The sequence below is a fragment of the Triturus cristatus genome, chromosome 2_1 (assembly GCF_964204655.1).
Source record: "Triturus cristatus chromosome 2_1, aTriCri1.1, whole genome shotgun sequence".
Taxonomy (NCBI): Eukaryota; Metazoa; Chordata; class Amphibia; order Caudata; family Salamandridae; genus Triturus; species Triturus cristatus.
The window spans coordinates 630,821,893-630,836,045 of NC_140581.1; the positions used below are offsets into that span (position 1 = coordinate 630,821,893).

The 14,153-nt window shown below is 46.0% G+C and overlaps 1 protein-coding gene across 2 annotated transcripts in view; it reads left to right on the top strand.

Annotated features, from left to right (window-relative positions):
* Positions 1–14,153, top strand: part of PPIP5K2 (diphosphoinositol pentakisphosphate kinase 2) — a 1,583,220-nt gene that overhangs the window by 260,245 nt on the left and 1,308,822 nt on the right. For both annotated transcript variants that reach the window (XM_085632565.1, XM_085632566.1), the window contains exon 5: positions 1,307–1,392. In XM_085632565.1, coding sequence (XP_085488691.1) covers positions 1,307–1,392 — 86 coding nt within the window. The remainder of the gene's footprint in view (positions 1–1,306; positions 1,393–14,153) is intronic.

A 14,153-nucleotide genomic window follows, 5' to 3' on the forward strand; every position in this document is an offset into this window, starting at 1 on the left:
CAACAGATACTGGTGGTCGCCGCTAGGAGGGGGTACTGCTACACGATCTATGCACAGTGTGTATTCTGCAGCTCATATGCCTAGAACGGAATATGCTACTTACCAGTGTGCATCTGTTCTTGGCGTCGAGAGCTGCAGATCTACACATGCCCACCCGCCTCCCCAGCTACCTTTTTCTGTTCCAGTTTTATCTTATTTAGATACAGCACACATTGGCATCTTTCCTGTTTTCTTACAAAGCTCCATCATTTCCCCGCTGGCGACAACAATCTGAGGATGGAGCCGAAGCCCATGCGCAATATGATCCAAAGGAGGAGTCACATACCTCGTGACTTCCAAAGACTTTCCAAGAGAAAAACAACTGCAACATTCGTGCCCAACACCAGATGGCGATCCATGCACAGTGTGTAGATCTGCAGCTCTACACGTCAAGAACAGATGCATACTGGTAAGTAGCATATTCCTTACTGGCAAACTCTTCAACAGAAACATTGACTTTGATATGTTATTCACTTACGGAGGCCCCGTTAACAGCTGCCTCATCAAGAAGGTTGTTCACCCGAACATCGTGGACAGCCTTAGTAGAGTAATCCACTGTGACCTCTGCTTTCATCATGTCCTCAACTCCCTTTCAACAAGGGCCTCTTCCTCCCACCTGTTAACAATGGTTGCCGCACTTTAAACCGTGACATCCCCATTTACTACTGACTCACCTTTATCCAGTTCCACAAGCACCTAATCAATTTCTGGCCTTGCTGAGCATAAAAATGCTAGACAGCTCCCTTAATCAGCCTCATGCTTGATAATGCTCTGATGTTCTCAGACTGTTTGTGATGACCCTTCTACTAAGGGATTAAAAATGAGATATTGTACTGATTTCTCCGTTAAGGGAGGAAGGCCGGCAAGCCTTGGTGGGGGCATTGAGGCTGTTTAAAGCATTTTTGTAAATTCTTTTTCAGAATTGTCAGATAGAAAAACACTGAAATGTAATAAAATGTAAACTTTAATACATAGTTCTTACTCTATATTTGTGTCTTGATGCTAAACAATCAACCGGATTTAAGACATAAATTTGTGCTTTTCTTCCCCATAAATGTTAATCGGTAATTTTATATTAAAAAATATTTGAAAATACAATTCCTTATACAGAAAATTACATGTGTATACCTTAGTATCCTTGGCAAAGGTATATAATGTTGCAGTTTGATCTGAAATTTAGATGTTCCTAATTAATTGATGATTTTTTTTTTTTTTAGTGGCAACCTGGTTATAAAAGGTTATGGAATTAATTTTTTTCCCTTTTTAGGAGAGAAGTTTATCGGATCCTCAAAGCTGAGGGAATATTACTTCCCCGTTATGCAGTTCTGAATCGTGATTCAAACAACCCAGAAGGTAACATAGTTTAGCAAGTCTTCGAACAGTTAATTAGCAAACAGAAATTATTTTAAAGTTGATGACTATGAAATGGGTGCCGTTGTTTTATAATTAGTTGTACATTTAAATATAACCAGCCTTTAAGTGAGGTGAATTCCTGTCCAAGGCGCAATAGTGATGATATTCATTATTTAGTTTTATACATAGCTGTACATTACAAGTATTATTGATCATTAATGGATTTAATTTATTCAGCGTGCATTTTGGCAGTTATTTTTATGAGTAGTGATATAAATCTTTTTGGGACACGCTGAACCATGAGCAGCCCACTAGTCAGCATAACATAGACAGTTTAGACAGTTTTGAGAGGGAGATTGCGAATTGGTAATTGAATGATATCGATATCCACGCCCATATACAGATTTAAAACTCCCATATAAGGCGATATGAAGCATCTAAATGGTTCACTACTGATTTAAAAATGATGAAACTCCATGTACGTCAAGCCGAAAGGAAATGGCGTAAAACCTACCTAGTACAGGCTAGAGAGCAATACGCTGCAAGTCTCATGGCTTGTAAAAAAGCCATCTTGGAGGAAAAGAGATTATTTTTTACTAACAAAGTACTCAACTCAAACAATAGGTCAAAAGATATTTTCAGGATTGCGAAAGCATTATCAAATCCTGGCCATGTGACCCCCCCCCATCACTGCCACACAGCAACTTTGTAAAGATTTGAATTCCTTCTTTGTGGAAACTTTTTTTTTAAATCCAAGACTCAATCGACTCTAGCCATAATAGTGTAGAAGACCCTCTAAGCAATCCCAACTCTACCTCTCTGACCACCTTTGCTTGCCTAAATAGAGAACTTTTCTACGAACTTGTAAACAAAGTAAAATCAGGCTCCCTCAAGGAAGTATGCCCTCTTCATATATTAAAATCCATCTATCTGGCTTTTCCAGACACTATTCTTGACCTCTTGAACCTTTCTCTCACCCAAGGTAATGTACCTTCAGTCTTCAAAGAAGCAGTGGCCATCCCGTTGCAAAAAAAGCAAGGCATTGACCCTCATAAGCTGGTTAACTACAGACCTATATCTCTCCTTCTAATCTACATTATTGGAGATGTATGTAGCCAGTTTTTTTTGTTCCTTTTTAGAGGAAACCAACTGTTTAGACACCCATCAGGCAGGTTTTCGCCCATCACACTCCACCGAATCTGTCATACTCTCAGTTATAGATGATCTAAAAGGTAAGGCGGATAAGGACTGCACACAGGCCTTGATTCTCCGGACCTGTCTGCAGCCTTCGAAACCTAAAAACGCGAAATACTGATGATCGTATTGCTGCAGCTGGTCTTGGAGGGACTGCCTTGAGTTGGTTCAGATCTTTTTTAGAGGGCCGCAAGCAATCAGTGTGGCTTTCACCCTACAAGTCCAATACTGTAAATATGAGTTGTGGAGTCCTGCAAAGCTCCTCTCTTTCCCGATTCTCTAAAGTGTGTATATAAGCCCACTCATATCCAGACTCCGTCAGATGGGGGATTATGATTTACAACTATGCTGACGATATGCAGCTAATTTTTACCGTTGAAGAGTCCACTAAATCAGAGGAATTTCTTAGGAACTCAATGCTATTCATCAAGAATTGCATCACCAGCAACCAGTTAAAACTGAATTCGGAAAAAAACTAAAACTTTATTCCCCAAAAATAAACTCCTGCATTAGACTCCTGCACACTGGCCTTTGGAGTTAGTCACGGCACCTCTCCCTAAGCCTGTGATTAAGAGCCTGGGCATACAAATAGATTTGGATCTCTCTGAGTTCGCAGATCGGCTCAGTTACCTCTGCTTGCTTCGTCCTACTTCGGAAACTTCAAAAGATCAGAAGATTTTTCAGCAGAGGCAAACATCCAAATCCTTATCGCCTTGATTCTTTCCAAAATTGATTATGGACACGTGATGTACCTCGGCCTCCCACAAAATCAGAAACCTCGTCTGCAGATGATTCAGAATCAAGCAGCCAGAATTATTTACCAACAAGACAGACCATGTCATATTAGACCGCTGCTGAAAGAGCTTCACAGGCTCCCGATGGAGCAGCGCTCTCTGTTTAAAACAGGATGCATCCTATTCAAAGCCATACATGGTATGGGTCCCAAATAAATATCTTCGAGAATCCTCAAATACTCCCCTCAGCGCACCTTAAGATCCATGCATATGAATCTACTGGCAGTCCTAAGATTCAGACGCAAAGGCACAGGTGGGTCATGGTTCTCTATACTGGACCCGAAATTGTGGAATTTTCTGCCTTTAACCCTGAGACTTGAGGAAGACTACCTGCACTTCAGAAAAATGTTAAAGACATGGCTTTTTACTCAAGCACATAATTAGACTAGATCTGTTTCGATCTCTCCACTTCTATTCCCAGCGTCAAGAGGCCCGCCAGTGAACGTGCACTTTTTAAATTGCTTATTAGAGATGTGAATGGAACTGGCAAACTGTCAGAGTATATGTCTTCCTAGCCAATGAAAGAAAGCAGAAACAAGGTTAGCTTCTATCGGCAATGAAGTATGACCTTGGTAGTGGGGAAAATAATGTTGAGGGGCGCACACACTTGAAAGATTACCGGAGTTTGTTGAACAACAAGGCGGTAGGATACACCCTGGTGTCACTGTTAAACATCATATTTGAGATATCAGATTGTGTTTTTGACCATCTGAGCCAAGACTTGCTTCCAGCAACAGCAGTGTATGTTGTCTGCTAAGATTACACATAGGCATATCGCATGGTTCCAAAGAAGGATTTCAGGCACTCTAAAAACCTTAATGTGGATCGCAAAAAGAGAAATACTTATTAACCGGTTTCAGGACAGAAAGCAAATTAACACTGGCAAATTCAGTATGCTCCGAAGGCACATCACTGTTAAAGGATATATCTTAAGACCCTTTTATAGTGGCAGAAGGGTTAGGAATGCTGCTGTTTGGATTTCTACAATTAATTTAGATCCTCACCATTCTTGTCACCTCAAAGGGAGTTGAAAGAATGAGGAAGTATTTGGAAATACTTGAAAACTAATTGTGACAGTGGCTATTAAGATTAATATATAGTCAGGAGCTGTATGACCTGGACAGGCACATCATTGGCGGAGGACATGGGTGGTCATAATTTAATAAGGACACATTGGGATTATTTTATTCAATGACGTTAAAGTGTCACCTGTACTGTGGAAATCTGATGGTATTGAACAAGATGTTACGCAACTGAAACAAAGTTGATTTAACGGTCTATATAAATGATTGTCGAAGCCGCATCTGAAAGTATTGATCCCGAGTACATAGATCCAGTGTTCCAAAAATGTATTGAAGTAGATTAGTAACAATTCACTTACAAAGACGTGCATTGAGGGTGAATGGGAGCAACAACAGGGATGTCTGCTTGCCTCTCTTGACCATATTGGGGTTCTGCTCTATTTGTTGACGTGCATTATTTTTTGCATCCTCTATTTCTCTGCTCTGGCTGTAAGTGCCAACTTATGTGAGGTATGAAGAGAGTTCAGAATGCACACATCATGACATTTCCATTCCAGTGCTACAACCTTTGGGTCAGCCTCTTGATGATGCTTCATTTGGTGTTCAAGGAGTGTTAGCCTAAGCTTCCTTTTTGACCAGGAAGATTTCTACTTCTCTGGCTCCCATTTCCACAGAGTTCTTCTTCATACCAGAGTAACTCTTCTTCTAATCATTTAGGTTAATCAGGTAAGACTTGCTCCAGCCTCGAGAGTCTATCTTACAAGAAGGGTGGGGATGATGCTCAGTTACTCCAGTATTGGAACTTTCATAGATTCCCATAGCTTGTATCATTCCCCGTCGTCGGAATGGGAGTCTCGGTATCCAAAATAACATAGCAGTAGGTACAAAAGAGAAAGAAAAAAGGCCTAGGCCTCATTCCCTTTTATAGCACATCTACCTCTTTTTGTAAATGAGACCAAAACAAAGCAACAACCAATCAGCTTAGCCTCACCCCACAGAACCTTCCTGAGAGAAGCTCAGAGCCTCAGATTTTCGTAGCCATTGTGTAACAGTACCACCAAACCTGCCGAGGGCGGAGCTTTCCCAGGGGAGGAGGGTGGGCGCATGGGAATCTATGAAAGTTACCAATACTGGAGAACCAAAGTTACAGGTAAGTAACTTGTTTCTTACTCCAGTATTGGAACTTTCATAGATTCCCATAGCTTGTATCAGAGTAGCTAGCAGTAAGAAACACATTTTGCCTCCCTGAGACATCTCATTGTGGATTATTATATATATCACCGTACTTTACATTGTGTCGGTTGTTTTTTTTTGCAACATAAAAGTACCATGCAATCACATAAGAAAAGTACAGAGCAAAATGTGCTAAAACCATACAAAGGAAGGAGGGAAGAAAGGAAAGCTCACCACTCAATGGAAGAGGTTCCTCAGGACTGCCTGGTCCACAGCCGTGTCTTCCTGCGCCAAGGTCTCCAGACAGTAATGTCTTGTAAAGGTGTGCACGCTGCTCCAAGTCGCAGCTCTGCAGATGTCTTTAATCTGGACCCCCGCAAAGAGAGCCGTATCATTCCCTTTTGTAGCACATCTACCTCTTTTTGTAAAAGAGACCAAAACAAAGCAACAACCAATCAACTTAGCCTCACCCCACAGAACCTTCCTGAGAGAAGCTCAGAGCCTCAGATTTTCTACCGCACGTTGTGCTTAGGGAGTCTCCTTTGAGCTCTGCTCACTTCAACTTTGTTGACTGCTTTTTTCCAAATATTTTGCTTCCAGCTTGTTGCTGTTTTCCTACTGGAATGTCTGACAAGGAGAAGAAAGCCCTTTTCAAGCCCTGTTCCACCTGTGGCAAAAAACTGCTTTACGTGGAGGACAGGCATAAGGATTGTATTTATTGCCTGTACCCGGAACATAAGGCTGCGGACTGCAAGATCTGCCGCACCTTTTCTACTAAGACCCCCCGGGACCGCGAGGGTCGCCTTCTTACGTGGCTCCAGAAGCTTAAGTCACGGAAGGGTGCTACATCCAGTGACAGTGAGAACTCTTCATCTGGCATCTCCTCTCGCAGGTCAGTGAAAAGGGGTAGGGGTTCCCCTTCGCCATCCTCTGACCGCCCTGCTAAGGCCTCCAAAAAGACCCCCCGTGAGTCTGAGAGCCAGAGTCCGAGTAAATCTCCTCACCACGGTGTAAAGGACTTTCTACTGCCCCAGCAGTGGTGGTATCCACTGTGGTGTTCAAGAAGCCCTCTTCTATGTCTTCGGAGAGGTCAGAAAAGGACTCTAGATCGTCGACAACACAGTTGAAGACTCCGTCGACGAAGACTTCTAAATCTCAACTTAAAAAAAGTCCAGCCGTCGACGGGTTTGTCGACGGTACCTGCTGTTCCAGCATCGACGTCAGCGTCGACGGGAGCGTCGACGACGATGCCAGCGTCTACGAGAGTGTCGACGACGGTGTCGCCGACAGTGGTGACGACGACGGTGTCGTCCACGAGAGCTATGACGACGATGACGACGATGACTACGACGGGAGTGTCGACGGTCTCGTCAACGACGGTCTCGTCGACGCCCATATCTTCATCGACGATCCAGTCGTTGACGATGGTTTCATTATCGCCGACGACGACCTCGTCGACGGAGAGAATTTCAATTTCCTTGAGGCGAATAACACCAGACATGACATCTCCAAGGAGGGTGACCCCCTTGCCTCCCGCATTGTTATTAGAAGAAGAAGACTCTGATGGGGACGATCAGGATTCTTGTGGTTATGCCTATAGTCCTTCACAACTGCTGGTGAAATGTCAGGACACTGATTCGGAGGGCGATTACACACCGGGGTACTCCTATCCACCATCCTATAGGCGTCAGGACAGCGCAGGCCAGGGTATGGTTGCGGTTCCTTCCTCACTCCTGGCGGATCTCCAGGGCATGTTACATGATTATCGGAAGAGATTTTCTAACGATCCTCCTCTTCCGTCTTCGACTTTTTCTGCAGTGCATACTGTGCCTCCTCCATCGGCTCCTACAGATTTTTCGCCAGGGCAACCGCCTCGGGTGGTTTCTCACCTGCAAGTTTCCAGCCCTGGGTTGCCTCCAGTGATCCAGGTTGTTCCGGATGAATCCTCTGATGAGGATCCAGATGTTGGCAACACGACTAATCCGTGTGTTGAGTGGGAGGACTATGTCATTCCGGAACCGGCCTCACCTACTCCTGATCCGGTGGATTCTCCCCAGGCAGATATTGGGGGTTTCCACAAGCTGATGGAAAGAGCCTCCGGTTGTTTCCAGCTACCTATGCCGTCGGCCCAAGCAGAATGCTTCCTGAATGATTTTAAGGAGCCCTACACGAAAGTGGTTTGTTCGATTCCCATTGTTGGCCATCTTTGGGAAGAGGGTTTGAAGGCTATGAGGAACCCGGCTACGGTGATTCCGGTTTTGCCGCGCCTAGACAAGAAATACAAGGCGCCTGAGGACAGTCCAGCGTCCTTGATTGGTCAGCCGAAGCCGGATTCAGTAATATCCCAGGCGGTGCAACGCAAGTCACGTAACCCTTCGGCGCCACTCACCACCCCTCCGGATAAAGAAGGCAGGCGCTTTGATAATGCGGGGAAACGTTTCTCCTTTATGGCCAGTCTTTTGGTAAGGGCAGCTAATGCATTGGCGATCCTTGGCAGGTACGATCACCAAATGTGGTTAGACCTTTCGCCTTACTTGGACCAACTTCCATCGGAGGCCAAGACGGAGGCCAGGAAAACTCTTCAGGAGGGGGAGGCTACGTCGGCGGAAGTGATTGACTGCGACCTGGTTCCGACCGGAGGTTCAGAACAAGATCTTGGACCTCCCGTTTGATGGGGAGGCATTGTTTGGGGAAACATGTCGATGATGCCCTCCAGGACATTAAAAAAGATACAGAAACAGCGAGGTCTCTAGGCACTCTTCAATATCGTAAAGTGCCTTTCCGTGGGGCCAGAGGGAAGAGTACCACATCCTACAGAGGCTCTTACCAACAACAGAGGTACTCTTCTTATGGTTCGACTCCTCAGTCGTATCGCCCGCAGTACCAACAACGACAAGGCCAGTCCTCGTCTTTCTCTCGCTCAACCACTAGAGGGAAACAGGCTCGCCAGGGGCGTGACTCCTCCAAGAGACAATAGCGGCATTCTGGCTCTGCCTACTGTACTCTCCTCCCCGTTGACACCTGTGGGAGGCAGGGTATCCCACTACCTCCACAACTGGGCCCAGATAGCATCGGACCGTTGGATCCTCAACATCATTCGGGATGGTCATCCGCTGGAGTTTCTTCATATGCCACCTTCCAAGCCCCCTGTCGCCATGCCTTCAAAACATCTGCGTCTCTTAAGGCTCGAAGTACATCAGATGCTCCTCAAGAGAGCAGTGGAACCGGTTCCCCTGTCTCAGAGGGGCGACGGTTTCTACTCCAGGTTTTTCCTGGTCAAGAAGACGCCGGAGAAATGGCGACCCATTTTAGATCTCAGGGAGCTCAACACCTATCTCATCTGTCAATCCTTTCGGATGGTGTCTCTCCAGGATATCTTACGTCTCCTCAACCCGGAAGATTTCATGGCCACTCTCGATCTCGAGGATGCATATTTTCACATCCCTATTCATCCAGCCCACAGGAGGTTTCTACGCTTCACAGTAGCCAAGAGCCGCTTCCAATTCAGGGTTTTACCCTTTGGACTTCGTTCTCCCCCGAGGATCTTTACCAAGGTGCTGGCACCGGTAGCAGCTTTCCTCAGGAAGCAGCATTATCAAATCTTCCCCTACCTGGACGACTGGTTGCTGAAGGCTCCGTCCAGGTTCATGGCGGAGGAAACAGTCGGGGCGTGTACAGCTCTGTTCACAAATCTGGGTCTGACTCTCAACAGAGAGAAGTCGTCGCTCTGCCCGTCCAAGAGGGCACGGTTCCTAGGGGCTATCTTGGACACGTCTCTCAACAAGGCTTCCCCAACTGGCGAAAGACAAGCTGAAATCCTTGGCACATCTGTTGAGAAGAAAAAGGTGTCTTTCAGTACGCCGTTACAAATCCCTGCTAGGCATGATCTCTTCATGCATTCCTCTGATACCCCATTGCAGATTACGGATGCGATCTCTTCAAGAACAACTAGACATGCAGTGGCAACAAGTTCACGGTTCTTTCGACGTCAAGGTGGTGATTACGGCGGCAATGAGGGACGCCGCCTTGTAGTGGACACAGGAGGAGAATTTGTCCCGCGGTCTATCCTTCGTAAGCACTCCGGCTCCTCATGTTGTCACGACAGATGCCTCCCTGGACGGCTGGGGTGCGGTGCTTCAGGACTTGCAGGTCAGCGGGCATTGGTTACCCAAGCACCGCCTCCTTCATATCAACCTCCTGGAACTCAGAGCGATCCGCCTGGCTCTTCAAGCATTTCTGTCGCGGTTGCAGGGTTCCGTGGTTCTCGTCCGCACGGACAACACCACGGCCATGCATTACATCAACAAAGAAGGGGGCACCAGGTCTCTTCCGTTGTCACGGAAGGCCTAGAGGATTTGGGAATGGGCGATCCTTCACGGAATATCTCTCACAGCGGAACACCTTCCGGGGGTCCTCAACGAAAAGGCGGACAGCAGTGGGGAAAACCTTTGATAGATCTTTTCGCCACCCCGGAAAACAGAAAATGCCGGTTTTACGCAAGCAAAGTTCACCATCGCGGATCACTGGGGAATGCGCTTTCGATAGCTTGTTCAAGTGCATTTGTGTACGCTTTTCCCCCCATTCCGTTAATACCGAGGATACTCACGAAGATCAAGGCGGAACCATGCAAAATGATCTTAATAGCCCCGGCATGGCCGAGGCAGTTTTGGTTCACGGAGCTTCACCTTCTTTCTCTGGTCCCTCCTCGTCCTCTACAAACTATTCCGGATCTTCTCACAATGGCCCAGGGCCAGATCTGGCATCTGGATCCTCGTTCCTTGCACCTCTCAGCATGGCTCCTGAGCAGAGAGAGTTCCTACATCTTCCTCTCTCGCACGAAATAAGGGATGTTCTCTCTCAGGCTAGAGCCCTTTCCACTAACAAGACTTACCGTCTCAAGTGGAACCGCTTTTGCATCTGGTGCCATCAGCAAGGTGTGGATCCCTTTTTGTCTCAGCCTCATCAGGTTCTTCCTTATTTCCTGTCCTTGGCTAAGGCAGGTTTGGCTCATTCCTCAATAAAGGTGCACTTGGCTGCAGTTTCTCGCTTCAGACGCACTGCCTCTGGACCGTCTCTTTGGTCCTCTAGAATTGTCTAGCAATTTCTCAAGGGACTGTTTAGAGTTTATCCTCCTGTGAGGCCTCCGCCTCCCACATGGCATTTGAACTTGGTTCTCACCAGCTGATGAAGCCTCCTTTTGAACCGGTTCATCGAGCGGATCTGAAGTTCCTCTCATGGAAACTGGCACTCCTTCTTGCTCTCACGTCAGCACGGCGTATTGGGGAATTGCAAGCTCTTACAATTCAGTCACCTTTCCTCCAATTCAAAAGGAATACTGTCATTCTACGGACTGATCCAAAGTTCATCCCAAGGTGCCTTTAGACTTTCATTTAAATGAACCGGTGATTCTCAAGGCTTTCTTTCCTCAACCGTCTACACCGGCGGAAAGGGCACTTCATTCGCTGGATGTGCAGCGGTGCTTGAAATTTTATCTGGACCGTACTAAAACCTTTCGAAAATCTTCGCAACTGTTTGTTGAATTCAGTGCTCCCCGCAAAGGGTTACCACTGTCCAAACAGGGTATTGCTAGATGGATCTCCAGTGCTATACACTTCTGTCATGCTGCAGCGGACAAGCCTCTAGGGGGCAGAATTAGAGCACACTCGACGAGGTCCATGGCTTCTTCTACGGCTCTCTTTGCGGGGGTCCAGATTAAAGACATCTGCAGAGCTGCGACTTGGAGCAGCGTGCACACCTTTACAAGACATTACTGTCTGGAGACCTTGGCGCAGGAAGACACTGCTGTGGGCCAGGCAGTCCTGAGGAACCTCTTCCATTGAGTGGTGAGCTTTCCTTTCTTCCCTCCTTCCTTTGTATGGTTTTAGCACATTTTGCTCTGTACTTTTCTTATGTGATTGCATGGTACTTTTATGTTTGCAAAAAAAAACAACTGACACAGTGTGAAGTACGGTGATATATATAATAATCCACAATGAGATGTCTCAGGGAGGCAAAATGTGTTTCTTACTGCTAGCTACTCTGATACAAGCTATGGGAATATATGAAAGTTCCAATACTGGAGTAAGAAACAAGTTACTTACCTGTAACTTTGGTTCTCCAGTATCGGTAACTTTCATAGATTCCCATGCGCCCACCCTCCTCCCCTGGGAAAGCTCCGCCCTCGGCAGGTTTGGTGGTACTGTTACTCAATGGCTACGAAAATCTGAGGCTCTGAGCTTCTCTCAGGAAGGTTCTGTGGGGTGAGGCTAAGCTGATTGGTTGTTGCTTTGTTTTGGTCTCATTTACAAAAAGAGGTAGATGTGCTATAAAAGGGAATGAGGCCTAGGCCTTTTTTCTTTCTCTTTTGTACCTACTGCTATGTTATTTTTGATACCGAGACTCCCATTCCGACGACGGGGAATGATACAAGCTATGGGAATCTATGAAAGTTACCAATACTGGAGAACCAAAGTTACAGGTAAGTAACTTGTTTCTTCTCCATCTTCCAGGCCTCCACCGAGCTGCTGTCTCAGCATTGTTGGTGCTTCTGATTTGTAGGCGTCTTCCTTTCTACACGTGTACATGGGCACAGTATTAGATCGCTATATGATCGAGATGATCTTACAGGGAAAGGCTTTAGTTTATGTTGATCTGTCAGGGATACAGGGAAAATCTATAGCTTATTTTGCAGGTCTGACCTTTTGGCATTGTGCAGAGACCCAATCAATATGGTTAAAATGACAGTAAGCAGGGACCCAAGTTTATCACTTTGTAAAAAAGAAAGAGTTAGTAGCATTTAGAGAGATTCAGGTCTAGCATCTGAGGTACTCCCTCAGTTACACCAGTCGACCCACTGGTGTATTACATATTGCAGAAAACAGCATTTTGGAGCTACCCAATAAAGGAGCTAATATATTGTATATCTAAAATTGTTGTATTAAAAAAATGTATAAATAGTGAATTGAAATATGAATTCATGTTCGGCATAATAAATTGTTTCACTCGCATCTGGCTCTGACTTAGGATCTCCTATTGGTTGGTGCCAGGTTATGGAATGTCTACTGTTCTCTAGGCTCTTCAGAATCGTATCTGCTAGTTTATACTGATGATGCAGTCCTCATGTCCTATGTGTACTGCTGGGGGTAGGAAGGCACCTAGTCCCACTTGGTAGTGACAGTGGCAGTCCGAATTAGCTCCCTGGAGAAGTCTCTTTTGCTTTTTACTTGAAGGCTGGGTTATTTCTGGATTGCTGACTGTGATTTGGCAGCCTTCCTCTGCAGGGTCTTTCTGATGGATTTTTCAAAGAAATCGCTCCTGCACACAAACCGGTGGCCTCGTCGGACTTCGCAGTGACCTTGCACGCAGATGTAGGGATGTGAACCTGCATATATAGGCCTATAAGCATGGATACCTTCAAAGTGCCCATTTTGCACATTTTCAAGGCAGTGCCACGTTATGGCCAGATGGAGCTGTAGGGGCCCCAGTCACACTTCTACAGCAGGGCCTTCCATGGTGCTGACTGATCCTATTCGAGCCCATACCTGCTCCCAGCCCATTTCCCCACTCTGGCCATGGTGTCACGCTGACACCGACTCCACTGGCACCTATTGCAGATCTGATTCCGATGCTGATCTCTGATCTGGAGGCTACATCGGTCCGCACTAAGCTGATGTGTCACTACGAGATAAGCCCCCAACCGTAGATGATTCCCAGCCTTTTCATTGACACCAGTACTACTGGAGTCCCTGGTAAACTCGTGTTCTCATTCATATTCAGTTTATAGGCCTTTAAAACTTTTACATGACGACAACCGCATCATAAAGGAGGTGGACAACTTCTTCTCCCTCACTATACTAATGCTGGACTGTATCTGGACTTAAAAATGCTAGTGGCCTAGATGCTTGCCTGAGACTGGATTAGAATCTCAAGGAGTCCCACTGAGAATAGTCTTGTTTGCTATATTTGTCAACAAGGCTACAGACGTACTGGATCTACAACTCCCAACTGTTGAGACAAAAGCCAACCTACCAAGCTGCATTACACAGCCTGATGAGGAACATGCAAACCCTCCCAGACCCCGTCTGAGCTCCGATCCACAGCAGTAAGACCAATCACAAAGCGGCTATGGGGAGGATGGGAGGACGGGTGCTTCCTGCTGCTGGCCAGGGATGGAGGAAGATGACGGAGGACGAAGCTCGGAGGCACGGCTGTTTCAGGAAAGTGTTTTTTATTTAGGCTTTCTTTAGTAATTGTTTTTTTTTTAATCGTTTAGGCTTTCTTTTTTTGTCCCCTCGCCCCACCACCCGGGTCCGGTAGCAGCCACTACTGTCGCATAGTTAACTAAAGTGATATTGTGCATCTTTAGGTTTCGCCTAGCGAACGCAGCGCATGCGCTGCTTCACCTTGGTGAGACTATTGTTTTTTTTTGTTTTTTTTTTAAACTTTGTTTATTGAAAGTTTTATGTCATGACAATACATACATACAAAATCAAAGGGACATCCATAAGCAGGGTCAGGTGACAGTGCAAGTCTCATATCGCATTAACGTCAGATCCATTGTAGTCGCAGGGAACAATTG